The following is a 27,182-nucleotide window of genomic DNA, read 5'->3' on the forward strand; positions in this document are numbered from 1 at the left end:
AGTGTACTAACTTTTCAGGTCATTTGGCCCATTGACCACAGAGCTCCTTTGATTGACACCAGCGGAGGAGCTGGCTCACAGTTTGCAAACAACACCGTTCGTTAGCGCAGCATCTAAGGGTGTAAATGCAGAAGGCTGCAGTGCTATGTGTGATTGTTGTTCACTGAGGCTTAAACTGAGCTAGGCCCTGGTTACTCTGTGCCATCGGAGCCTCTCTACAGTAGCCAGAGGCCACCTGGGCAGCTTTTCCACATGCTCACTCAGGGCCAGGCTCATCTCTGCACTGGTGCTGGTGCCAGGACGGGGAGGAACGGGAAGCAGCTTGTTCCTCCCCAATTCAGGGGGGCTGGGCTCTGTTTATGCTGACTCCATGGCCTGTTGCAGTGGCATCTCTTGGCCATGCTTGGCACTCAGCACTGCCCCAGCCATGCCTCCTCCCAGTCCTGATCATCTTCCACCTGCAGAGACCTTGTGCCAGTGGCTGCTGCAGAGGTGTGTCTGGGACCAAGACCTGGGCTGGGCTGGGAGGGCCTCTGCCAGCCCCATGACCCATCCATATGAGCGTTTCTCTTTCAGTGGATAAACTGAGTAAAAAGGGGCCCAGGCCTAGGTCTGATGTGAAGGGAAGTGTGCACAGGAAGGGATCCCGCATGCAGGGGCCTGGAGTGAGCTCAAGGGCATGCACGGGGTAGGTGGGTGGAAATGTCACACAACGTGTGTAATCCTCCCCATGGAGTGGGATGCAGGAGGACAGGCAAGAGGTATCTGTCTAGTGCACTGAGATGTCAGCACGTCTTGTACAGTGGGCTAGCAGGTCAGCCGTTTGCAACACTGGTTTGGGGGAGGGCGAAGTTTAGCCAAATACAGATCACTATGTAGTGCAGGCACTCAAGCCTGCTCGGGTCCCCGGGTCGAGTTCCGGTTGGTAGCCCTTGCCGAATTCTGTGCCATTGCACTCACTCTAGTGGTGTTACCAATGCTAGCTAGATGAGAGCTAGCATGGGTCTGCCTAGCTCAGCTGTACTACAATTGTGCCTTCATTTGCAGTGCAGATATATCCTTAGAGACGGTGAACGTTATTTATCAGGTCTGCTGCCTTCCGCTCCCTCTCCAGCACCTGCCGTATGTGCTGCAATTTGATTCTTCTCGGGGTGGGCAGCCCCCGATGGATAAAGCCATGTTTGGGAATCGTCCCTTTGATCTATGCAGAGGTTGACAGCTTTTTAGGAGGCTGTGCGAACTTGTAGTAAAGAGAGGCAGTAGTGTGTAGTAAAAAGCATCATGAATGGATCCTAGCAACAGAGAAGGAAAAACTGCAAAGGAAGTGCGTTTTCTCTCTCCGAGCCTTCGTTAATTCATGGTCGGGTTAGCGACAGGCTTCAAAATCAGTTCTCATGTAATTGCACTGAATATTTTGAGCATGACTTGACTGGGTATTGTTTGTTGTCGCGAAGGGGGGAGAGCCCAGGCAAGGTTTATACTCCACCCCTTGCCTGAGGGGCCTCTCCAGAGTAGGACATGAAAAAAGATTGATTTAATGAAAGACGGGCCTTCCTGGCTGGAAAATGCCATTTCTGAAGGGGACCCAGTTTGCTTCTGCATACGAATGAGAGGTTGCAAGTAAGACTGGAGTTCCTTATGGGACAAGTTAACAGCAGGGGGGTCAGCAGAGAGATTGACCCACACCAGACATATACCAGGTGTGTTAGCCAGTGGAAGCAGCAGCTTCCTTGTCTGTGTATGGAGTGATGTTTTCTCTTTTTTCCTGTGATATAGAGCACAAAACCCAACAGCTAAAAGAGCTCGTTTTGCCCTTCCCAGTAGGTGATCTGATCCAGAAATCCCCACAGCAAAGAACAGTGCTTGGGACTGACCCCCATATGCTGAAAATGATTAAAGACTTTTAAACCATTCCAAGGTTTAGTCTCCGATTAAACCCTTTGTGATCTAGGATTTCTACACTGGGTTTTCAAAAACCATCAGCACATTCTAAGCTTTGCCAGCCACCCCACCATATTGACGTTAGGTTGTTTTTTTTTAAATTAAGTGTTCAATGAATCCCCCCAATGTTGCTCTCTTAAGGATTAATTAGGCCTCAGGTTAGGGTTGCCAATTTTGCTGTATTCCTGGAGGTTTCATCACATGACACAATCTTTAATTAAAGATTAATCTTTAATTCCTTCAGACTCCAGGAGAATCCTGGCTTGTTGGCAACACTACCTCAGGTGCATGAGGAAGCCAGGTTCTTGCCTGCTTCCTGGTGTAACAGGAGAATGACAGCCATTTTGAAAGAGAGACAAGGTGGGTGAGGGAATATCTTCTATTGGCCCAACATCCGTTGGTGAAAGACACAAGCTTTTGAGCTACACAGAGCTCTTCTTCAGGTCTGGGAAAGGTACTCAGTGCCATAGCGAAGTGCAAGTTGGAAGAGATTGTTTAGTGTAAGGAGTTAACACATGTCTAAGAGACTATTAAAAGTGAAGTGGCCCTTTAACCACTCTAGTCACAAGACTAAAAAGGGGGGTTAGTAAAATGTGCACACTTGATAGGACTGATAAAGAGGCAAACATGCTATACATAGCCAACGTTTGGGGTGCAAACTCCCATCAGGGCCTTTGTTGAACATTCTCCCAATGTGTATTTTCAGTTGCATACTTTGGTATCAAACTAAGGAGGTTCCGAGGTCTGTTGGTTAGTGCCAAGTCCTGGGAACCCAGAGGGTATGGGACTGAGGCCTTGTCTTCATGGGGGGGAAAAGGTGTGTTCTTAACTTGAGTTAAAATGCTAGTGAAGACAAGGCAGCTTGTCCAAGAGGCACATTAGATTGAACTGGCTTGTTGTGAAACAAACTCTTCAGGAAATTATACCATTGACTGAGGATCCGCTTTCATGTTTCAGTTAAGAATTGGAAGCTCGGTGTTCAGCAAAACACCTTTCCCCATGTATTAATCATTACACATACAAGGAAGTCCTCTTCACCTCTCCCCACTCCACCTGTAACTTGATTTCCATTGTCTACAAACTTGTTTCAGACACAGCCATGTGGATTTTAGCTCGTGGTCGGTATCATGTTAGAGATTTTGGATTTTTGAAGCCTTTCCATTAATTCTTGGTTGTGACTGGCAGGGGTTGTTTTCAGCTTTTTCTGCTGTTGACTTCTTAAAGCGGAAGCACAAAGAAAAAATGGAAGCGCTAGCTTGTCCCCTCCTTCCGAGTGGGAGGGGCTGAGGTTCTGGAGAGGAAGCTGTATTGTTCTCCATGCTGGAGCTCCAGGTGGCGTGAGAACAGGCGCTAGAGGGGTGGAGCTTAGGAGTGGCCTGTACCAGCAGCATTGGCCACTTTTGAGCCTGAGAATTCCTATAGGGAAACAGGATCTGAAGTTGAGTGACGCTTCCTGCTCAAACAACTCCTGGAGACTGGATGAGGGCCAGCTGGCTGACACATAGTCTGGGAAAGGATGAGATAGTGGGCCTGGTTCTCCACTGCTTGGTGCAGTGGGTATTACAGCAGTGTGGAGAGGTGCATCCAGAGATTGGGGTGTACAGTTAAGAGATCGCAGTCACATGTAACCTCCGCTCCTGGGTGACATCTCACTCTCTTTGCAGACGTGTTGTTGGGGCTGGAGAACGAGGCCCTGCTTCTGTGGGCTTGGGGAAGAGGTTTGGAGATCTGTTGGCATCCCTGACTGGTGGTGGAGTATGGCTGCAACCCACTGTAGAGTCTGACTGGATCTGACGCTGCTCCCGGGTGTTCAGGCCGCAGCTGTGGCTGAAAACACTTTTTCCCTCTATCCCTGGGGAGATCAAGAGATCAATTCTCTTGCCCAGAGCTCTTCCTGTCTTACCCGTGCCTTTGGCGTTCCAAGAATGTGCTCTGCTAACATGGGGGCTAGTGTAGAATCAGTCCAAGTGGAGAGCAGCACTGCCCATACGCTGTGACCAGCCCTCACAGCTCACCAGCTGCTGGATGGCATTTTGGTTGTTGACTTTAGTTTTGAAAGCCCTAAATGGATTGGGAGCTGGTTCCCTGAGGGATTGCCCCTCTGTCTGTACCTGAGGTGCTCAAATGGAGCTCCTCCTTTAGCAACTGGAGGGAGTGGCTGACAGAACTTTCAGCTGTCCCCACTTCCCCATCCCAGCCCTGGGGTTAGCCTTTCAGACATACTACAAGCCCCCTCTTTCCTCATGGGCCATTGAGGGTGGGCTGAGGGACAGACTGGGCAGGGGTGAGACATCCATTGGCATGTGGCAGCCTTGGGCAGTATGTGGTCCATCCACGGGATGGGAGCTTATTGGTGCTTGTAGAAATTGAAGGACTAAAAAGCTATTAACTCGCACTGCAGCTGCCACAGTGCAGCCAGGGGCATTGTGACTCCTGCTGCGCTGTGGTGCTAGTAGACAGGGATCAAAGCAGATGAGACAGCACTGTCTCCTCCAAGCACCCACTACTCCCTCTCTTAGATCCGAGGGAAACCACCTTTGGGGCCCTGCTGAGTCTGACTTTGATTGAATAATTCAGCAAGCAGTGCTGAATTCCTCCTGGAAGCAGGCTAGCAAGGGACCGAGAGCACAAACATTCATTCTGAGGGGCTCTCGCTCCCAGGGAACCCTGCTGACTGCCCCGGTCAGACATGACACCGGGGTTGAGCTGGTGCTGTTGGAATGCAGAGCTGGCTTAGCAAGAGGAAACGCTTGCTGTCTGTCTCCAGTCTCAAGCACCAAAGCTTCTGTTTCAGGGCTGTGTTGAGGTCAGTAAGGTTTGGGGCTCGGCAAAGCACCAACACGGCACAAAAGCAGGAGACAACTTTTGAGACCAGAGGCTGGGTCGATGAAACTTCTTACCACTCTACCTGACCCTCATGGGAACAGGAAGATAGGGCAGGAAAAAGGAGATGAAGACGTGTTAGATGAAGGATAAAATGAAGAGTGATCCTTTTCCTCATGTCCCATAAGGAGGGAAGGGGGTGAATATTTCACATGATGGGAATGTCAGGAACACTGCTAATATTCCTACAGCCCAAAGCCCTCGCTTTGTCCAAAGAGCAGCTGCAACTCCCCCACCAGTGTGCCCCAACCCTGATCTAGAAGAACAGTGAGTAGAGGTGGGGTTGGGTTCACCAGGGAGTGCACAAGGACCCCCCGTGTGCCCACGTTGCACCCACATAGCTGGCACACAGTGGCCACAGCACAGAGGCGTATTGTCCCACGGTGCCCAGTTCTCCTCTGCCTCGCGTCTTGTGTAGAGCACAGCCACCCTGTGGGTGGGTGAGGAATCTGGGCCTGGGAGCATGTTCCGCCCAGTGGGTCCAGGTATAGGTGATAACACAGGGTGTGAGGGGCTCTGAGAGTGGTTGGAATGAGGAGAGCAAATAAGGAGACAGCAGGAGATGGGGAGCAAGGGAACAGGAAGGAGTGAATTATACAAAACCCACAGATGTGTGTGGGGGTAGGACAACCCAGCTGGGAGGTTGGCTTGGTAGTCTGTTGTTCCTACATTATCCTGGGAGACATGATCACCTGCTCCATTTTATCCCCCCCACACAAGCCCACGTCACAGCTGTGCTTTCGAAGGCTTGTCACACACTTTCTGTGTCTGATGGGAAATGAAGGGGTGGATCAAGGGTCTCAGAGCATGGATGCTTTGAGGGGACACTGGTGACTTAAAAACTTGCCCGTTTCACAAAGCAAGTTCAGCTGCAGGTACTAAACTCTCCCTGGCCCACTCGACACCATCCCCATCCCCAGACAGTGGTCTGTAGCCTTACAAGCCCATGCTGCTGGTTTTCAGTGTTAATTCTCTGTCACTGTGCGTGGAAGACCCATGGCCACGGGGAAGGGGACTGGCTGCAGAAAAATGCTCCCTGTGCTGTCAAATGCCCAAAGCAGATCGGGAGGTGGGGGGGGGGGAGAAGGAGGGAAGAGGAATTGTTTTCCTCTCCTGTCTTCCAGCTAGAGTAATCAGATGTTATTTGTAACACTCGTAGGGGAGCTATTTTTAGGCAGAAGCGAGTTTGATTTAATAGAACATAATTTGCTGCTGCTGACGTGCAGAATGCCAGATGAGCGGCAGCTGGGCTTCCAGGGAGGCTGTTCCCTCCCCCACCAAAAATCTAAATCTAAACCGCAGGAAATGGCATTTCTTATTCCAAAAATTGCTGTGGGAAGACCCCTGGGATGTCCCGATTTGCATTTTCCTGCCTCTTCGCAGCACCCCAGAGCCCTCCTACCTTCAGACCTGTCAGTGCTAAAAGCAAGCGAGCAATTTCTTTCCCATCCTCACCGAGGGAGCTCACTTCACATTAGCTAGAAGGCTGCTCCGGGCATCCTAAGCAGCATGAATGCGAGTACAAAGCTGGGAGTGGGTGCAGAAGACAAAGGGAGCGGTGGGGAGGGGAGCAGAGCATGGCCAGAGTGGAGGGGGAGGGTATATTTAACCTTCAGGTCTGGCATTTCAGAACAGAGGCTCTTGGTGCAGCCCCCGGCATGCCATAAGGCTAACACAGTCGTTATGGCAGTAGAGACAAACAATAATACCCCTCAGTTACTGCTGCATGTCATATATGCTGCAGTGATGCTGTACTGTAGAATAGTCTAATGGTAGTGCAGAGCAAAAATGGTTGCTGTCCATCTCGTACTCCTCAAGCAGATATATCCATCTAGAGGACTGTATCCTAACTCGGGAGGAAGGAATTAACAGATGTTTTCCAAACACTTCAGGGTATTTTTTAACCTCCCCCATGGCAGCCAGAACATTCAAAGTCCAAGCTGAAATTCCATCCGTACCCCGTGCTGACTGCAGCTCTTTGGTGTTGTTATGGTGCAGACTAGAAGTTACTGATCTTAGATTCAAGAGAGAGACCCCCAGAAACTGGAATTCAGAAGTGTGGGTTGGGTTTGTAGCTTGTACTCGAGAGCTGGACAAAATATTTTGACCAAAGCTTTTTCCGGGGGGAGGACTGGGATCCAGATTTGGGTTGACCAGAACATTTTGCAAATTCATGTCTGATTCACCACACTGTGTCTGTTGAAAGAAAGAAAAAATCAGAAAAAATGGAAACATTTCAATGTTTTGGTTCAAAATGACTTTTCTTATAGGAATCGCTTTCCATTTTGTTTTTAAAAATAGGTAAAATGTTTAAAAAAAAGCTCAAAATCTAAACAAAATGTTTCATTTTTGACCAACTAAAGGATTTCATTTGATCCAAAACAATTTTGTTTTGATTTGTTGAGAACTGACAGTGAGCTTAAAAATCAGTGATTCCCAGAGCTCTAGTTGGTCCCCTGTGTCCAGCTCTAAGGGCATCTCACCCTGGCTACATCTGGCTCTGAGGGTGATTCCCAGCTCACAGACACATACTCTAAAAATAGTAGCAGAGCTTGGGTAGTGCGGGCAGCAGCAAGTGGCAGTACGTAACCACGGGGTTCAGCTGGGTTTGTGCTCAGGGCGGTTCACCTATGCTGCCACTGCCCACGCTACCTGGCTACACTACTGTTCTTAGTGAGCTTGCGCAAATATGGCCACTCAGCTGGGAATCACCCCTTAGCTCCCAGTGTCGACACAGCCCACCTCCTGGACTTCTCCACAGGGGCTCAGAAATATCCCTCAGCCATAGAGGAGATGATGACTTTCTTGGGCAATTTTTGGAACTCAGTTAGTTAGCTGGGGCCCCTCACACACTTGGAATCACTCCCCTCCCTCTCCACTTTTCCCTTTTCCTCCAACTCTTCTTATCTTAGCTTACACAAATTTAGTCCCTGCTGGCTTTAACTGATGGGTTGGATGCTAGATCCACTCTGATCCCAGATGGTTGCCCTGCTCTGGTGTGATGTCCCGAAAAGAACACTTCCATTCTGCAGCCTGTTTAATTCTGCCTCTCGTTAGCTGGCATTTAATTATCCTGTAACACGTTTATTTGTGGCTTTGTTTATGTGGCTTTAACAGGACAACGGTTACTCTTGGTTTAGGCAGGTAAGACAGGATTAAGGAATGAGGTTGCAGAACAGCAATAATATCTGCTGCTGTTATACTCTGCCGAGACAAGTGAGTTCGCCCCAGAGAGATATGGCACTATACATAGCATACCGTCCCTGAAACAGCAGACATGGGCCTGGGCTGAGGAGCTCCCATCCATGGCCAAGCTTTTCGAAAGGCAGGAGTGGGGAGAGAAAGTGGAGGTGGGGTCCTGTTCTGGGTCCATCACCAATATCCGACTGGGCATTGTCCTAGGGTGCCAGCTTCCACCTTCTTCACACACGCCCCGAGTGGTACCTTACTTGGTAAGTAGCCTATGGGAGTAAGCATGCTACTCACTGTGGGTAAGGCTGGCATAGGGGCTGAGGCAGGGACAGAGCTAGGTAAAAGGGTCGTGAATCTCCAACCAATCCCTGACTGCTGGAAAGGCTCCTGGAGGACACAGGCAGCTGGGAGTTAGAGCAGCCCTGGGGCTGCTCTCATATGCCAAGCCTGAGTTCAGTGGCCTTGGGTTTGCAGAAGTGTATAGGTGACCTACCCCTTAGAGCTGCACTAGCTGCAGCAGGGCAATTTCCCATGAAAAGGCCCAAATGTTCCCAGAAGTGAGTTACTGGACATTAGGACCAGGCAGGGGCTGGAGAAAAGCATGGAAGGACCCAGTTCCCTGGGCAGGACACAGGAAGACGCTGACTTCAGAAGACCACCTTTCAAGACGGAGGGGACATTACACATGGGAGTGGGTGATGTGTGCTTTAGTATGAATACAGGATGTGAAAGAACAGCAGCATTGTGACTGCCTGTAGTCTTAAAAGAAAGGTGGCAAAAATAAAAGACAACAAAAAAAGAATCACATATAGGGACCCATCCTGCTGCCCTTAAACTAGGGGACCAGGATGGGTGAGAGCATTCCACCTTAGTGAGAGCACATTGGGTGTGAGGAGCAACAGTGGCTTTAAGTTGATCCAATGGGAGAAATGACTGTTTCTGACCCCGGATGTAACTGAAGTGGCAAAAGGGATCTACCACCCCCCTCGGCAGGGCCGGCTCTAACTTTTTTGCTGCCCCAAGCAAAAAAGAAGAGCACCGTTCCCCCCCCCGCAAGCACTGCGCCACCCAAAGTCCCCGCCCCCCCGAGCACCACGCCGCCCGTAGCCCCTGCCCCCCCAAGTGCCGCACCACCGAAACAAAAAAAATCCCTCCAGGGCTGCCCCAACAAACCAAAAAAACCAAAAACCCAAGCGCCGCCTCTCCCCAAGGTGCTGCCCCAAGCACGTGCTTGGTCAGCTGGTGCCTGGAGCCAGCCCTGCCCCTCGGCCGCCCTCCAATGTTCTCCCCCCAAAACAAAAGTGTTACCTCTGTGCTGAGGCCAAGGCTAAACATGAGCCCAACAAGAGGATTGGTCAGAAAGTTATTATTATTGTTAAAGAGGGACATATAAGGGGGAGGGGGAAATGGAAGACCTGCCCAGATGCCCACAATCATGGAACCCCCTATGAACCTCTGAAATCCCAGCAGAAATGGGCAGTCACTTGCTAGGAGCGACGGAGGCTTTTATCTCTGCATCCTACTCTGGCCAATGCACAGAGCGAGTGCACATGATCAGACTGCGACAGTGGCTTCTAACACTGAGCTTGCAGCTTTGGGTATTTTCATGCTTCTGACATCTCCAAAAACTTCGGGCCAGGCCAATGAGAATGATATACCAGCACACACGGGGCTGTACAGCATGTTATGTCCATTGGGAATCAGCACTTTTTTTCCTTCTTAAGAATCAACAAGGGATAAAAACATGTATGTAACTGGTCCAGTTATATCTGACTCTTTGTACCTATGTAGCAATTCCTCCGTCACCCAGAATAAATGTGTGCTGTAGTGGTAAACCAAGGCTGCAGAGCAAATTAGGAGATTTATTTTAAGCCTGTAGTCTTAAATGGGATCAAATTAGGCAAGTACCTGGGGCTGAGTTCTGATGCTGGGTGAATGATCTGTGAAGAATTTATCCAATTCATGTTAGCATTTCTTGGCCATTTGCAGGTCTCCCCCCGCCCTTCATTTGATTAGTTCTAGATGCATCTTCATCATTTAGTTGAAATGGGCAGTAGTCAGAGTTTGTGTCTAAGAATCAGAAGCAGAGGGGATCGCACACAGAAAATGCTAAACAGTCCTTTCCTTTTGATGCTTCTCCTTGTGGATGGAGAGACAAATTAATAATTGTGTGGTCTCTGTACAGTATTTCCAGTCTCAAGTAATTACTTTTTTGCCTGTTGAAAAAAACAGGTTAGTCTAATACGGATATTGGCTACTGTGATCCTTAATATCAGAGCCAACGTAGGGACATTTCTCAGCCTCAGCCTGGACATGTAGTGCCAGATTTTTTCCAAGAAAGCAGTTTCCAATTAGCCACCTCCATTAGGGCCGGAAGTAATCAGCCCATATTCTGCACCCAATGTACTGATCTCTTTTTGAAAATCTGACCCTCAACTGATTGCAGGTGCAAGGAGTTGGATTGCAAAAATCTTCCAGCTGGGGGCGGCTCCAGGCCCCTGCGCACCAGGCTTCGGTGGCAATTCGGCCGTGGTACACCAAAGGTGCAGGACCAGCGGACCTCCCACAGGCATGCCACCAAATCCGCGTTACCACCTGACTGCCATGCTTGGGGCGGCAAAATACATAGAGCTGCCCCTGCTTCCAGTTTGACTAAATCAAGTTTCCTTTTCACATCATGTGCTGTCGGTGTGCTTTCTGCATCTCTCTCCTCTTAGGCAAGAGAGCTAGACTTGTCAGTTTCACCATCAAGTTCTCAGGCACTGTAGCATCAAGCTGCAACATTTGGCATCTAAATAGTCCCCTAAATGTTCACCTTTTTCTGCTGGAAGTTTAAGGCATCATCATTTCTGCATACCTAAGATTTTTTATGATTCTTACAAAAATGGAGGAGCAGGAACTCAATAACGCTACTCACATGCGTAAATATTTTCAGAATCAAGGTCTAAATTTCGTGCTAAATGTGATATGGTAGTGTACCTACAAGAGTCACAAGAAATAACTAAAATGACTAGAACCAGAAGATTAAAAACTGAAGGATTTTGATCTGATTAACCTGAGTATATAAAGTGCTGTGAGATGCACTGTTTCTCCTGTGCAGTCAGTCGTTTTGCCCCCTTTAAGTTATGAAGGTTTTTCAAAAAAGGAACAGGGGACAGTAAGATTGTAAATCCACCAAAATCAGGGGACTTAGAACTCAGGCTAATATGTGAATCCACTGTTCACTCATATAGCTGTGATGAGCACAGAAAAGATGGGAGCTCCCCAACTGGAAAAAAAAATTGTTCAAGAATTGAAGTCCTATGTTTGAATGATAGAAAATCAAACTGACCATATGTTATTTTTCAGCTCAGACAGATGGGGAAACAGAGTGAGATCATTCCATGGAATCTCTGCAGCAAGAGGCATTCTGGAGCAGATATTCTGTTTGGTTTCAAAACTTTAGGTCATGTGATTAGATGCATAGGAGGTGTCCCACACAAACCGAAAAATACTGCAAAATAATGCCTTTCTAACAGCCTTTAAAGGAAACACATACTATAAGTCTTGTAGACGTTAGTTGTAGATCAGACCTGTCCTATTTATGTAACATCCAGAGACACTGGTACTTAATTGCATTACAGAGAAATTCAGTGATAGGTGTAAGGGTTGTATGTGGAAGAATAGATGATATGACTTTTTTTTTTTCAAAGTGACTAGTGACTTTGGGTGCCCTACTGACACCTTAAGGGAGCCTGATTTGCAAAGGCGCTCAGAATTTTGGGCAAATTAGGCCCCTTTAAGTATGGTGACTAGATGTCCTGATTTTATTGGGACAGTCCCTGTAGTGGGGTGATCACCCGCTCCTGCCTTAAAAGGCTTAAAACAGCCTGGGGAGAGGGCTGTGGCAGGGGAGGAAAAGCGGGACTGATTGGGGGAAGCAGCCTCACCTGGGGGCCCTGCCCCAATCAGGCTGCATCTGGCTTAATCAGGACCCAGCTGGCCCTTATAAGAGGGCAGTGGGCCAGGAGCACACAGAGTCTCTGTCTAGCCTTTGAGAGAGAAGGACCTGGCTGCCTGAGGAGCTGAGTTGGAGCAGTGCTGGGGAAGGGCAGAGGGAGCTGGGGAGCTCCAACCTAGAAAACCCCCAGGCTGCAGGCCTTGAACAGGGCCTATAAAAAGGTACCGGGGCTGCAGAGGGGTAGGCCAGAGATAGGCAAAGGCAGCAGGTCCTAACCCCCCTTGCCGGTGATGAGTGGCATTTACACTGCAGTCTGCCCCAGTGAACGGGGGCTAGATCGAGACTGGCAGTAGCCATAGTCTGAGGCGAGGTGGGGATAGAGGGTGGAGGTTCCCCAGGGAGGGAATACCCAGATCTGTGGGGATACTGCCAGGGGGCAGCACCCCAGCCTGAAAGGGGCACTGGGGTCCAGAAGAGACTAAGGCCCAGTGGCAAGCGGGACATTGGCCTGCAGAGGATGCTCCTGGGTCGAAGAGCTAATTCCCAGGACAACCGAACGGAGGCGCCTCAGAGGTGAGTCACTGCCTCGTGACAGTCCCAATTTTGGGGTCTTTTTCTTGTATAGGCTACAATTACCCCCCCATCCCCTGTCCTGATTTTTCACACTTGTTGTCTGGTCACCCTACTTTTAAGGTGTCTCAGGTGGGAATCATTAAGAAAGGGATAGATAAGACAGAAAATATCATGTTGCCTCTATATAAATCCATGGTACGCCCACATCTTGAACACTGCATGCAGATGTGGTCGCCCCATTTCAAAACAGATATATTGGAATTGGAAATGGTTCAGAAGAGGGCAACAAAAATGATTAGAGGAGTGGAACAGCTTCCATGTGAGAAAAGATTAATGAGACTGGGACTTTTCAGCTTCAAAAAAAGATGAGATGGTGGGATATGATAAAGGTCTATAAAATTATGACTGTGTGGCGAAAGTAAATACAGAAGTGTTATTTACTCCTCCTCATAACACAAGAACTAGGGGTCACCACATGAAAAAATAGGCAGCAGGTTTAAAACAAACAAAAGGAAGTATTTCTTCACACAATGCAATCTGTGTCAGTCTGTGGAACTCCTTGCCAGAGGATGGTGTGAAGGTCAAGACTATAACAGGGTTAAAAAAAGAACTATTTAAGTTCATGGAGGATAAGTCCATCAATGGCTATTAGCCAGGATTGGCAGGAGGGCTGGCTCCAGGCACCAGCCAACCAAGCACTTGGGGTGGGGCGGCGCTCAAGATTTTTTTTTTTTTGGTTTGGCGGGGTGGCACTGGTGGGGGTTTTTTTTGTTTGTTTGTTTTTGTTTTGGCCGGGCGGCGCTTGGAGATGGGGAGTTGTTTCGGGCGCCACGGCGCTGGGGGGGTGTTTCGGGCGGCGTGGTGCTCGGGAGGGGGGTGTTTTGGGCAGCTTGGTGCTCGGGAGTGAGTGTTTCGGGCAGTGCAGTGCTCAGGGGGGCAGTTTCAGGCGGCGCGGTGGGGTGAGGGCTTCAGGCGGCGTGGCACTCAGGGGTTTCGATGGCACGGTGCGGCACTTGGAAGGGGCGGGGGCTTCAGGAGGCGTGGCGCTCAGGCTGTTCGGCGGTGTGGCACTAAGGGAGGCAGGGGTTTCGGTGGCGTGGCGCTTGGGGGAGGCAGGGGCTTCGGTGGCGCTTGGGGGGGGTGAGGAGTTCCGCGGTGCTGGGGGGGGGTTGGCGGCATGGCACTCATGGCGGGGTGTTACAACAGGGCAGTGCTTTTTTTTTTTTTTTTTTGCTTGGGGTGGCAAAAAAGTTAGAGCTGGCCCTGATTGGCAGGGATGGTGTCCCTAGCCTCTATTTGCCAGAAGCTGGGAATGTGCAACAGGGGATGGATCACTTGATGACTACCTGTTCTGTTCATTCCCTCTGGGGCACATGGCATTGGCCACTGTTGAAAGACAGGATACTGGGCTAGATGGACCTTTGGTCTGACCCAGTATGCCTGTTCTTATGTATCCAAAATCACCAATCACTTTTGATTATTTTGGCCCTAAAAGCAAGTCCTCTTTTTGTCCCCAATTGCTCCTCTGCACCATAGAGTCAGCAGGCTCTAGAGATGTTCCAGAGAACCCCTGGAATTTGGGCTGTTATATTTACACTAAACCTGAACAGTTTTGAAAGCCATAACCCAGGGGTAGGCAACCTATGGTATGGGTGCCAAAGGCAGTACGCAAGCTGATTTTCAGCGGCACTCATACTGCCTGGGTCCTGGCCACTATCCGGGGGGCTCTGAATTTTAATTTAATTTTAAATGAAGCTTCTTAAACATTTTAAAAGCCTTATTTACTTTACATACAACAATAGTTTAATTATATATTATAGACTTATAAAAAGAGACCTTCTAAAATGTTAAAATGTGTGACCAGCACATGAAGCCTTACATTAGAGTGAATAAATGAAGATTTGGCACACTACCTCTGAAAGGTTGCCAATCCCTACCATAACCAAAGATTCCAAACCCAGATTAAGAAGAGTGGGTAAAAGGTCATGGATGGTGCGCTCTGGGTCTTGTTTGGGATCTGTATGAAAGAATTTGGAGAGCAGAGCTTGGTTGGGCATGTGATAGATGTGGTGAGTACATTACACACGCTGCAGGAGTGACCAGTCTGGCATGTGTCCCCCAGCACTCCTCGACACATGCTGGATAGACTAGGGAGGCGATGTGTCCTAGTGGAAAGGGCACAGGACTGGGACTTTGGAGGCCTAGATTCTGTTCCTGGCTCTGCTGTGGGGTGACCTTGGGCACTTCACCACTCAGTGCCTTAGTTTTACCATCAGTAAGATAGGGGTTTTGCTCCTGTCCTCCTTGGTAAAGTGCTGGGAGAGCTACGGACAAAAAGAGAGGGATGTTATTAATACCAGTATGCTCAATGTCGCTGGTACCTGCAGCTCCAGTACAGATGGGAATTCAGAGCTTGTAGTTTGCCCTCAGATGTTCATTTCCCTCATTTTAAATAAGTAAGCTTGCTCTCCTGAATCAAATGCCTTTTTAATCTATTGAAAGAGCACCTGTCTGATGGCTAGCCCTGATGGATGAGAGCACCTGTCTGAAGTTGCCTGAAGCCGGCTGGCCTTTCACAAACCCTGCTGGGTCTCTGTGTGGAACATCTAATAAAATAAGAGTTGTGTTGAAATTGACAATCAACATTTAGCAGGCAGAGGAGCCTAAAATCATGCCCAGGTGCTCTCATATGTTCTGCATGTACCTCCTGGAAAAGCCGACCTTTCCCAAATGTCACTGTAAGCAATTCACTTAGTAAAGGAGCTTACGGATTCAGAAGGCTGCAGATTGATTGTTGGGAAGCTGTCACTTCCAGGAGGCTTCCCACAAGGGCTCTGACATTTCCTCAATGACTGAGATTTTGGGGGAGCTACATTTAGGAGTTATTCAGTCGTGTTCCCTCCTCGTCAATTTTTAATGTAGATCAGTGGTTTTCCACCTTTTTGCATTTGCGGACCCCTACAAAATTTCAAATGGAGGTGCAGACCCCTTTGGAAATCTTAGACATAATCTGCAGACCCCTGATTGAAAACCACTGGTTTAGATTTTAAAAAAACAAACCATTAGTCAGAGGATCTGTCAGAGGGTTAGGACCAATTCTCATAGATGAAGGAATGATGTGAGAGTTTCCATTTGTTTAAATCTTCTGGCTTTAAGGCCTCCTGTCCTCTCCCTTCGCTAATGAATAGTGCAGTTCTTTCTACTCATATCAAATTTAATTTTCTCTGGGAAATGTAAGTGGTAAATACACAAAGTGAGAGCTCTTTAAAGTACTGATGAGAGGTTACAGATTCTACTGATATTCCTTTAGTAAAATGGAATCACTCACACAGGCAGAATCTTTCCAAGTGGAAGAATTTTTAGGGCAGCCACTGTATATGGCTCGAGATCTAGAGATTCAGCACAAGACCAGATGTTAACTCAGCTTCTCATGTCCAACTTCCAGCCACAACCGTATTCTATCTAATCTACTTGTCTGACGTTTGGAAGCTTCATCTGAAGAGGCCACAGTCCTAGGAATTTTTATGGCACATCTGCTCTGTCCAGAATATTTTTCTGATCTTTTTAACAGCCATAACCAGGCACCTCTGTTATAAATGAAACAGTCCCATACCTTGCTGTTCATTCGCCTTGGATATACCTCTGAAATCATCCCACGGATAGAGAGATTCAACAGCCTTGGGGGAGAAATCAGAATTAAAATAATGGTTCATGCTGCTTCTCATAGAGTCTCAATTGCTTTCCATCCCAGTGCCCATTTTGCACCTTCTCTGTGGCAGCTACAGAGCTGATGGAGCAGGTTGAACTATGAAGCTCAGCACCTCAGCTGGTGTCTAGTTAGACTGGGGCATGCATGAGAGCAAACTGGCTGAGGGTCAACCCAGACAAGAAGGAGGGGATGGTGGGTGGGGGAAGCAGCTGGGGCTGATAACATAAGAACGGACATACTGGGTCAGACCAATGGTCCATCCAGCCCAGTATCCTGTCTCCTTAAGTGACAAATGCCAGGTGCTTCAGAACGCATGAACAGAACAGGGCGATTATCGAGTGATCCATCTCCTGTTGTCCACTCCCAGGTTCTGGCAGTTGGAGGCAGATGGCAGAAGTAATATCAATCTGAGGGAGTGCGTCCGCCATTAGTCACTAGGGTTTGGAATTTAGGGGTGATTCTAAGCCCCATGCTGTAATATGATGGCCAGATAGCAGCCAGAGACCAGTCAGCTTTCTACCAGCTGCATCCGGCTAGGAGGTGGTGGCCTTTCCTTTCGGATTGAGTCTGACCACTGTCGCCCAGATCTATGTCATCTCAGGATTAGACTGTTGCAATGTGCTGTACATGGGGCTACCCCTGAAAACAATTCAGATGCTGACGCTGGTGCAGATCGAGGTGGCTCACTTACAGAGTGGGGCATCTCCCGGGAACACATGGCCCCGGCACTCAGGGGTTGACACTGGCTGTCCACTGGTCTCCAGGTAGAGTTTAAGATGTTCGTTATGATCTGTAAAGCCCTAACTGGCCTGGGACCGGCCTATGGGAAGCATCACCTCTGCCCCATGCCATGCTGCCACAGCTGTGGTTTGCAGGGGCGCTCAAGCTGATTCTCCCTTGTTATCCAAGTGGGTGCGGGGTTTTAGAGAAGGGGAGGGGCATGGATGGGGTCTCAGAGGAGAGGAGGGGAGGGGCAGGAGGCGGTGTTCAGTTTTGTGCATGTTACACACATCTCTGTAGGAGAAAGGCCTGGCTGAATTCCTGTTATCTCTGGCTTCCCCTATGCATAGGAGCCAGAGCGGGGACATGCCGGCTGCGTCCCAGGAGCCACGTGGTGCGGAGGTTAGCAGGGAGCCTGCCAGCCCCGCTGCACAATGCCACCAACCGGACAGTCTAACTATGCACCTCAGCTATTCTAACCGGCAGAATTCCAGTGTAATGTACCAGAGAGCCAGGCCCTAGGTCTCCAGGGAGAGCAGTGCTCCCAGATAACCCACTGCAGAAATGGGTGTCATTAAACACACGAGGACACACACTCCAGTGCACACTCTTTATGTGTTCCTTACCCATATAAAACCAGCGAGCCCAACACCAATCAGTACGAAGAACAGTGCCTCTCCTGCATTCTGCCGGGTGCTGTGGGAGGGGTGATGAGTTACCTCCAAGCTAGGCAGCTCTTTGGGAGGGGCTACGTGCTTTATTCATGTTTCCCCAGCATTTACATGGGGGTTTTCACAAAACGTTAGACTTACTGGCTCAGATCCAAGCAAGCATTTGCCCCTTTCTACTAAGCATTATGGTGACTAGGGCTGAAGACCAGGTGTCTTACTTGAGGCCCCATGTAATGTGATTGTGACTCCACCCACTTAGAAACCTGAGTCAGCACATTTCACTAGCCACTGGGACATCACAGCCAGTAGTTTTGCCTTACTAGTTTGTTAGTCAAATAGCTGGTCACTATTGGAGTCTGCTATTTCTAGTTCATTGTCCCCGGTCGCGTCTATGTCTGCAGTGTCATCATTTGAGAGAGGTTGGAAGTGAGCCCGTTTCAGAGTAATAATTGTGCCTACTCATCTGTGACTCCAAACAACTTGCATAAGCTTTGATTAAGGCTTTGAATCTACTGAGAAGCAGGCAGATAATCAGTGTAAGTGATTCTTTTTCCTGCATTTCTTCCTATTCTAGGAGTGAAGAGGCTGAAATAGCATTCTCCAGTTGCTGTGTCTGAAGCACCTACTCATGGAATCCCTCCACACAACGGTCGTAGTGATGGGTCTGAAACACAAGGCCTCTGCACTCATCCTGCTGGTGATCTGAAATGTGTACCTGGCACCCCTGGGACAGAGCAGGCACTGACCAATGGCAATGAACCTGGGCAGCTCCTAGTTCCGCTGGTGTGGATCTTCATTCCCCCTTCACTGTGAAAGTGTGGCCTGGGCTCCCGAAGGGCTCCCCTGAAAGATGAGTGATGGTGCGTGGATCTCCCTCAGCCCGACAGAATTTGCGCAGCTCCAGCAATATTCTGATTGTGAGTACTGGAATTCTCTTCCTGCTCTGCTGTCATGTGGCTGGCTGTGGGACGTGTTAGGGGGGGAGGAATGAATGGCCTTGACAACAGCCCGGGCATCTCCAGAACTTTCTGTACAAGACAAATATGGCTGTAATCTTCTTTTCCTAGTGACTGTACCTAGAGCCCATTCCATGGTGCAGCACCAGGCCATCTCCTCACTGCCTGGGAAATAGGCAAACTAAAGCACTGAGCAGTAATGACCCACAGAGGTCTTATATGGAACTTTATAGATCCTGCAGATTCTACCAGTCACCTGTGTTCTCAGAGGCTTTGTGCACATGTTGTATGTAGGAACACGGTGTAGTTACTCTGTTTATCACTTAACCCATCACGGTGTCTTTTATAGTAGTGCTGTGATGAACTCGGGTGCAGTAATACAGTAGCTGTGGAGCAGACACTCTGACTCAGCATTACAGCTGGCTAGGAATTTTTCGGCTGAATTTCTCTTGTTGGAAAATGACCGTTTGTTGAAATGGTGTATTGGTTTTGACAAAATATTTGTGGGAAGGTTTCCCCAGTGCAGGATGGCCTCCAGGGAGACTCAACTCACAACAGGCCAGTGGTGAGAACACTTGCTTTGGATGTGAGTGCCCCAATGGAAGCAGGCAGAGCAGGGATTGGAATGTGGGTCTTCCATATCTCAGCTGTGTGCGGCTTTTGGCTGGGCTGAGCTAGGCTGGGCTGGGGAAAGGTCTATCTTGTTTCTCACAAAAAAAATTCAGAAAGGCTCCTTTTCATTCCCCGGCAGAAGGCAAACAAATGTTAACACCTTGAAGTCTTTCACAAAAGAGAATACTTGTTCTCCAGTCAGCCCTACTGAGCATAACTCAGCAGTTGTCCATCATTTCTGTACCGGGTCGCCCATGTCCCAGGAGCTGTCCTGTTTGTCACAAGTCTTGCCTCTAATGTTGGTAGAACTGTGGGGGAGAGGAAAGGGGGGGAGTTTGGTCAGGTCCATTTTTCTCTCATTGACCTTATTACCATGATTTAATCTTTCAGAGATTAGCCTACATCATTTTTCAGCAGCCGTGTTGCTCATTAGGGGACACTGTCTGCAGAAACATAGAAGATTTTGTGGGCTTATTTCTACAGTGGCTGGATTAGACCTTCAAGTCTATTCCCGCTTTCAGGCAATGGCAGTGTTTTCCTGTGGTATTCTCTCTATTTTGATCCTGTGTGACTAAATCCAGGTTATCTGAACCCACTCGGGGCCCTGAGACCAGAGCAAAGAGAATTAAAAGTAAACTGGCACCCATTAAAGCATTCTAGGAAGGAACTTTTCTCAAGTATTTGTAGCCACAGCACTCCTGAAAAGATCCTGGTCTGAAAGCAGCTCTGCTCCCTTTGCAGGGGGTGCCTGCGGGCTCAGCGATTTTCCATCCCTGGGGTGATGAGGAGGAGGAACAGCTACAATGGCAACATTCCAGCCCTTTAGCAGGACCTGCTTTGCATCACTAGTTGGAGGCTAGCCACTGCTTTAGGGCTGCCTGGCAGAAATCCCTCCTGCCTTCAGTTTAGGCAGCATCTGTAGGTGATGGTTTACTTCAGCTCCTCCAGAGTCATTGGGGAAGCTCAGCTCTTGATCCCTTTGCACCAAACTAAAGTTTTTTTACCCATTGTTTGGACCAAATCACTGTCCCATCCTCCCCACGTTGAACCCACTCCCTGTTCTCCCTTCCACTGCTGCATTGGGACTAGTTGTTTGTGACTGCCGTCAAGGCCCTGCCGAGCACTGGCACGCTGAGCAAGAATCTGCAGGAGGAAATCCTTGTCAGATAGCCTTCTGCAATCAGAAGGGGACAATCTGGCCTAGACTCGGCCAATATATTTACAGGAAAGTCTACAAAAGGGAACACTCTAGAGACAGGTCAGAAAGAGCAAAACATTCCTTAGTGAGCACTTATCAAAAATGAGGTTCGTAACTTCAGGGCAGTTAAAAAAATAAAGAGCCAAGAAAGACATTAAGGAGAAACAAACAAAACATTGTAAAGTATAGCTGACGTTTGGGAAGCAGTGATGTATGTGGAGTATCCTGCGTCTGAATCAAGTTCTGCAGCTTCAGAAAGTGGGTTCTGTTTTATTTAAGCACAGACGATAAAATAACTATGATAATGCTAAGTCCAAAAAAAAAGATATGCAACATCTTCAATTTATTAATTGATGTTTGGCAAGAAATGGAAACTCAGAGATGAGTTTGATGGAGAAAATTACTAACTTTATCTATATTAGAGTTAGTAGTAATATCAGAGGAAATTGATATCTTACAGAACTACGCAGTCTCTCCATTCCCAGACCTCACTCTGTCTTTGTCCAACATTCCACAGCAGCAAAGGAAGTGTTTATGAAGGGCTAAAGGGCTTATGAATGTGCAATATCCTTCCAATATATTAAGAGAAAGGGGGGTTGCAATCTGAGGCTAAAAAGGATGTGACCTTGACAGACAAATTGTCTGGACCTGTGAATTCAGAGAACTACACAAATCACGCAATGTTGACCCTAACTTCTCATTTAAAGTGCTTCCTATTTAAATCATACATGGGCTCAATTTGACCAGCCTCACTAGTTGTTTTAATCTGGAGTACATTGTGTTACATTTTACTTTTATCTGAAACAATCTAACTTTGACTCTGATCAGCCTGTTTATCATGTTTTCTTGCAGAAAAAACATCACTAGAAGCTGGTAGTGGCGAAGAACTAAATTTTGATTTCTGGTCTGCTAATCGAACTGTTTTTTAAGCAGATATGGCTAGCGAAGGCTTGAAGGGGCCCAGGAAAATGCCTACTCCTCGGATTACTGGGTCCCTTTGCAAGCGCAGTTAATTCTGTGATAATCTAAAGCTCCAATTTCCTTTCTCCTCTCAGGGAGTGAAAAGGGCTCCCTTAAACTCCCGACTGGTGCAAATAATTTTCCTTAGACAGACAGTCAAGCTCTGTGGCCAGGAGTTCTCTCACTAGGACTTTTTTTGGCACTCAGAGCTGGTGTCTGAGCTCCGCAAACGTAAATGCACGTACCCTTCCTATCCCCAGAGGTAGGGAAGGTTGGAGCCCTATTTGCATGACAGAACATTTATTTAGCATGACATTCTTGAGAGCCTCTGGATTGAAAAACATGGCATCTTCAGCCTAGTGCTCCCTCCAGCTCTCAGCTGCTCTGCCCTGCCTGGGTGGTTCCTAGCCAGCTGTAAACCATCCCCACTGATCTGCCACTCCACCACGGTTCACTGGGTGCACCGCTTCTACAGCCAGGCGACCTACTTCACCTCCTTTTGCTTTTAAGCTTCCCACGTTGCTGTGAAGATCTTGATCCTCTGTAGTTTTACCCATGAGTCTATTTTTATCTGATGCCTATGTGACTCCTTGTTACTTTCCTGCTCTCTCCTCCCATTCAGCTGCAATGTCTATCTCATCTTTTAACAGACAGCTCTTTTGCTAGACCTGGGTGTCACACCCGGACCTCACCTTGCTTGTGCCCCCAGACTCCTCTCCATACCTGTCCCGCGAGCCCTCCACCTCATCTACTTCCACCACCACTTGGCCTGGCCTGCATGCAGCCCTCCCCCCTTTCCCTGAAACCTCATTGTCTGACCTGTGCATCCACTCAGCCTTCCCATAGAAGCCCCTCTTGTCTCGGCTGTGAAATCCCACCCATCCTTCATGACCTCTTCACTTGGAGTCATTTCACTTTGTACTGTCCTCTGCTGCTTGTGTTAGTCTCTAGCAGGGGGCAGCTGCCATGAGCATTTTCCTCCTGGCTGCTCTGGTGCTCGATCCCTCCCAAGCAGGAGGAAAGTGGCTTCCTGTCTCACATGGAAGCTGAGCGGAGGGAAGGGGCTGCCAAGTCTCCTTCCATAGCAGGCTTTTGTGCAGGTGAGGGAGGGCAGCAGAAATCTGGAGACAGAAAGGCTGCTCCCATTCCAGGTATGAGTCCCCTCCCCAACCCATGGACAGCAGGCAGGGAAGATTTGCTGCAGGATGTGGGGTGGATGGAGGGGCGTGGTGCAAGGTGAGGAATGCTGAGGGGCTGCAGGAGTCGGTGAGGGGGCAGGGTGTGGAGCCACACTCAGTAGCAGGGAGATGGGGGAAAGGCTGGGTTCTGAAAGAAAGACTTGGTAGAACCTAGTGTAACCCTTCTGCCAGGGGGAGCCAGCAGCAGCAAGGGCCAGGTTCAGTATCTAGGGGTTCCTTTTCAACAATACAACACAAAAAGGGGATACTCAGTGGCCGGGACAATTACACACCACCCCCTGGGTGCCTCTAAGAGGCAATACTTCCCCTCTTGCAAGCACAGAGTCTGAGTGTAGCCAGGGGCGGCTCCAGGCATCAGCATGTCAAGCACGTGCTTAGGGCAGCAAGCCACTGGGGGCGCTCTGCCGGTCGCTGTGAGGCAGCCTGCCTGCCGGGCTTGGGGCAGCAAAATGCTTAGAGCCGCCCCTGAGTGTAGCAAAACCTTTTAATAAAAGGAGGGAATTAACTCAGCATTAATTTGGGAAAATACCACAACTAGGGTTCATAAACACAAACCATGAGCAAAAGACCCACCCCCAAGTAATTTAGTCAGTGTCCTTTTCCCTCAGGGTCTTAAGTCCAGCAACCCAAAAGTCCCTTTAACATGCCCATCCCTTCTCTGTATCCCACTCACAGTTGCTGTCCTTGGCTAGTGCAACCCCAGAGTTCAGAGGTTCACCTCCCACCCTGTGTGGAAGGGGTGGGATAAGGCGGTACCTTACACACTGCCCTGCTCAGGCACTCGCTTGTCACCCCAACGGCTGCTTGCCACGCCTCTGCAGGGCTCTGCCCTGGCCCTCTCCACCAGCTTCTCTGCTGGCTGCTTGCCACACATCTCTGCCAGCTGTCCAGCTGGCCACTCACCAAGGTGTCTTCAGGGCCCCCCCTCCACACACACACATAACACAGCTCTCAGTGATTTCAGCTGTTAGTGGGGGAGCCCCACTGCTGGTGTACACTAGGCAGTCTCTTGAAACAGAGACACTGTCCCTAAGGAGATCTAATATTTAGCCCGAGGTACCAGTGATTTCAGTTCTGCAGCATGTAACAAGACTCTTAATTGAGTCTAAATTAGCTCTTGTATTAGACCAGTGGTCCCCAACCTTTTCGTCTGGTGGACACCAGACGAAGGACCGTGGTGGCAATGGAGCATCTGCTGAAATGCCATCGAATTTCTGTGGCGTTTCGGCGACGACACCTCTCAGTGACATCGGTTGTCAGTGACAAGTGGCATCATTGAGAGGCGTTGCCGCCAAATTTCTGCAGCGTTTTGGTGGCGACGCCTCTCAATGACATCACTTGTCGGCGGCAAGTGGCGTCATCGAGCGGCGTCACCGCCGAAACGCCACAGAAATTTGGCGGCATTTCGGCGGATGCTCCACTGCTGGCCAGGATGCGGGCGCATTTAGATGCCCCCGTGGGCACCATGGCGCCCACGGGCACCACACTGGGGACCCCTGTATTAGACCATGGAGAGAGGAAGAATCATATGGTGCCTAAGACCTCTCCTTGCCCTCTCTCCACTCACTGGGCTTTGGAACCCATGTTCCCTGCCTAGCGAGTTCCATTCAGTTGAGGGTGAGTCCCTCCATTGATGTATGCCAGGTGCAGTTCTGCTGCCCTTGGTTCACACAACAAGGATAACAACCTTTTATTACTCCTACCCCAATAATAAGGAGACTGGGGATCCAACACCAGCCACAAGTGATCATTTAGACAAGCAATCCCATCATGCTGAACACCTAGGCAGGATGGGGGTGTCCATGCAAATGAGATCAGCTTCTGAAGTATTTTTCCACAGCTCACCACTAGATGTTAAGGGAGAGCTTATTTAGATTCTGCTTCCACCAGCATCAGTCTGGATGTTGGGAACAAGTCATGTGCAGCCTTGGGGTCAGACTTGAAAAGCAACTGGGGAGCATGAGGCAGGGCATCCTGGCCTGTTTCCCATTCCTGGGGGTCCCGAGTCACTCCTGGGTTAGATGTCTCATTGTGGGTGAGTCCCCTTCAGTAGCATGTGCCACTGAGGAAGGCACTTAGGCTCCATGGCCTCCAGAGGCAAATGCTGCATTAGCAATGACATGTGGAATCTCTCACCTCTGGGCCTTGCTGAGACTCTGCCCAGACCATTAACTAACCAAGGGGCAACACCAGCCAGTGGTGTTCAGTGGCCTATATGTACCATGGCCGAGTGGTCTCAGGTCAGCAATTAGTGGGAGGGTGTATGCATGGAGAAGACCACTATTCCAGCTGGCACCTTTACAGACACTCATCGATGGGCACCGGATAAGTGTCCCTATCTTCCGATGTGCTTCCTTAAAGTCAGGCTAGAGGCGTACTGGCCAGGCTAGTGCAGCAAGGTCGCAGTGCCGCCGTCTGTGCTGTGCCCACTTCTGTGCTTTCAGAGCAGCCGCTCCGTACTGTTCCCACACAAGGCTCCGCCCAGCTTGAACACTGCAACGAGAACAATCATCCAGTCAGCGCTGCCTTGGGGTCTCACTGTGAAGCAGGATCTCCATTCTGCCTGTAGGGCACTGTTCTCCCTCCTGGGCACCTGCTGCTCTGGGATCCATTGCAGCTGGGTTTTATCTCCTTGTCTGCCACGCATGGAGGCTCCTTCTTGTTTTGCCCGCCCTGTAGTGATGGCAGGTGGAGCTGGGCAGAGACCTGATAGCCTCGCTAACTCCTCAGTGTGTCCTCTCCATTTGAAGTGGCAGAAGGTTCTGCTGGGCCTCTCCGGGCTGTTTCCAGGCAGGCACTTTTTCTAGTCTTGTGCTGATTTTTCTCCCTCTCATCGGTGCCCTGGGCAGGGTGAGGGTTCTGAGAACAGGAGTCTGCAGGAAACTGGTATGTGAGGAAAAACATGGCAGTGAGGCAGGCCCAGCTAAGATGAAAGGGGCTTCTGCACACGGCCCAGCTGCGTGGTGCTCCCACTCTCTGTCTGGAAGCATCCTTGAACCTCCTGGATTGGCATTCATACTCTCTATTGTCAGATGGATACATTCAGTGGTTTGTGAGGCCTATGAACTGTTCATTAAAGATCCCCCATCCTGTGAGGGCTCCTTGTGTCGTGGGTAGAACAGCACAGTGCTTTGTTCAAGAAACATTGCTGGGTAGTTACCTGGTCTTCAGTGTATTCTATTAGCCATCACTTCAAAACAGACGTGTTGTGTTTGCATATGGGTTTTGCAGTCTCTCTTGCTGTTTTATCATCATTAAAACCTTTTACATGGTGGGGAAGGAAGAAGAAAAGCAAAAAACCAACCAACCAAAACCACCCTCCAATCAGAGCAGGTTTTCATCTTGGTTCAGTTGTAAGTTTCTCTCCTGTTTGTGCAGATTGGTTTTACTGCTGACCACTTCTCAGCTGTAATGGGCGCACCAGGTGAACAAGAGAATTTACTGACGCAGCTATAATTTTTCCGTCCCTGAATGCAGACATTAGTGCTCAATGAGACACCACCCACAACATCGCCCAATTTTACATTAAATTCCAGTCAGAATATCTCAATCCCTTGTGGAGCATTCCTGCAGAGAGATGATGGGATTCCCTCTGACGGGGATCTGGCTTCATTTCCATGTTTTGTATATCCTTTATCCGCTTATGCATTTATTAAAGTGCCCTGGCTGCAGACGGCTACCCTCTCTTAATGTTCACCAGTCAGACTTGATAGTTTGTCTTCTCAGCTTGGGCCCAGTGCCTGGGAGTACAGCTCCCCCTGCTGGCTGCACATTGTGAAGCTAGAGCAGGAGGTTCAAAGTAAGTAACTAGGAGTATGGAAGATGAGGAATAACCCCAGTTGTAATGGGGGCTGGAGCACCGGGTGCCTGCTCCAGAGAAGGGGAAATGATAGGTGGGTAAGTACATGGTACTGTTCCTAGCGTGCTAAGCCTCTAGCTGTCTTATTGCTAAATGGGTGGTTTAATATCACTGGGAAAGCCTGTGACATCACAACTTGATCTGCTGTTAATGGTTTTCATGGCAAGCGGGGAAGTCTGTTCCTTCATCAGCATCACAGTGCTTCATATGTGGTTCTGTCCTCCTAGATTCCACTAAGAAGCTGAAGGATGTCTTGGAAGAGTTCCAAGGGGATGGAGTCCTCTCAAAATATAACCCAGAGCAGGTAAGGAGGTTTATAACATCAGCATGTTACATATTCATCCCCTTCCAACAGGCCAGAAAGGCTGATAAGTGTGTCATAGCTACTGAGCTAATTGCACCTCTGTCTCCCCACCCCGGTCTTCCCAAGCGCACCATGTCTCAGGCCTTGAGCCGTCATCTATCTGAGGATGGAGTTATGTGACTCACCCATTCTCACACCAGGCTCTGGGCTGCAATCACCCATGCATCGACTGCAATTACATCTGCAGGCCTGATGATGTCGAGCAACTGGAGGTCTGTTTCCTCCGGGGTAACGACAGTGGTATCCAGTGACCACACTTTCTCCTAAAAGCAAGAGATCATTTATTTAGAACAAAAGCGTTTAAGAGAAAACAGATCTTAAAAACAATAGCCAGTCTGTTCGCATGCCTGCCTTTCCCTAAGGCTTACCATTCCCTGGAGCTGAGGAAGGCCCTAATGTCTTCAA

The 27,182-nt window shown here is 49.1% G+C and overlaps 1 protein-coding gene across 6 annotated transcripts in view; it reads left to right on the forward strand.

The window, feature by feature from the left end:
* The window catches only part of DGKG (diacylglycerol kinase gamma), a 206,516-nt gene that overhangs the window by 66,011 nt on the left and 113,323 nt on the right, over positions 1 to 27,182 (forward strand). For all 6 annotated transcript variants that reach the window (XM_050965403.1, XM_050965402.1, XM_050965406.1 and 3 more), the window contains exons 2-3: positions 18,204 to 18,546; positions 26,641 to 26,717. In XM_050965403.1, the coding sequence (XP_050821360.1) occupies positions 18,480 to 18,546; positions 26,641 to 26,717 (144 nt within the window). In that variant the 5' untranslated portion in view covers positions 18,204 to 18,479. The remainder of the gene's footprint in view (positions 1 to 18,203; positions 18,547 to 26,640; positions 26,718 to 27,182) is intronic.

Source organism: Gopherus flavomarginatus, chromosome 8 (assembly GCF_025201925.1).
Source record: "Gopherus flavomarginatus isolate rGopFla2 chromosome 8, rGopFla2.mat.asm, whole genome shotgun sequence".
NCBI lineage: Eukaryota > Metazoa > Chordata > Testudines > Testudinidae > Gopherus > Gopherus flavomarginatus.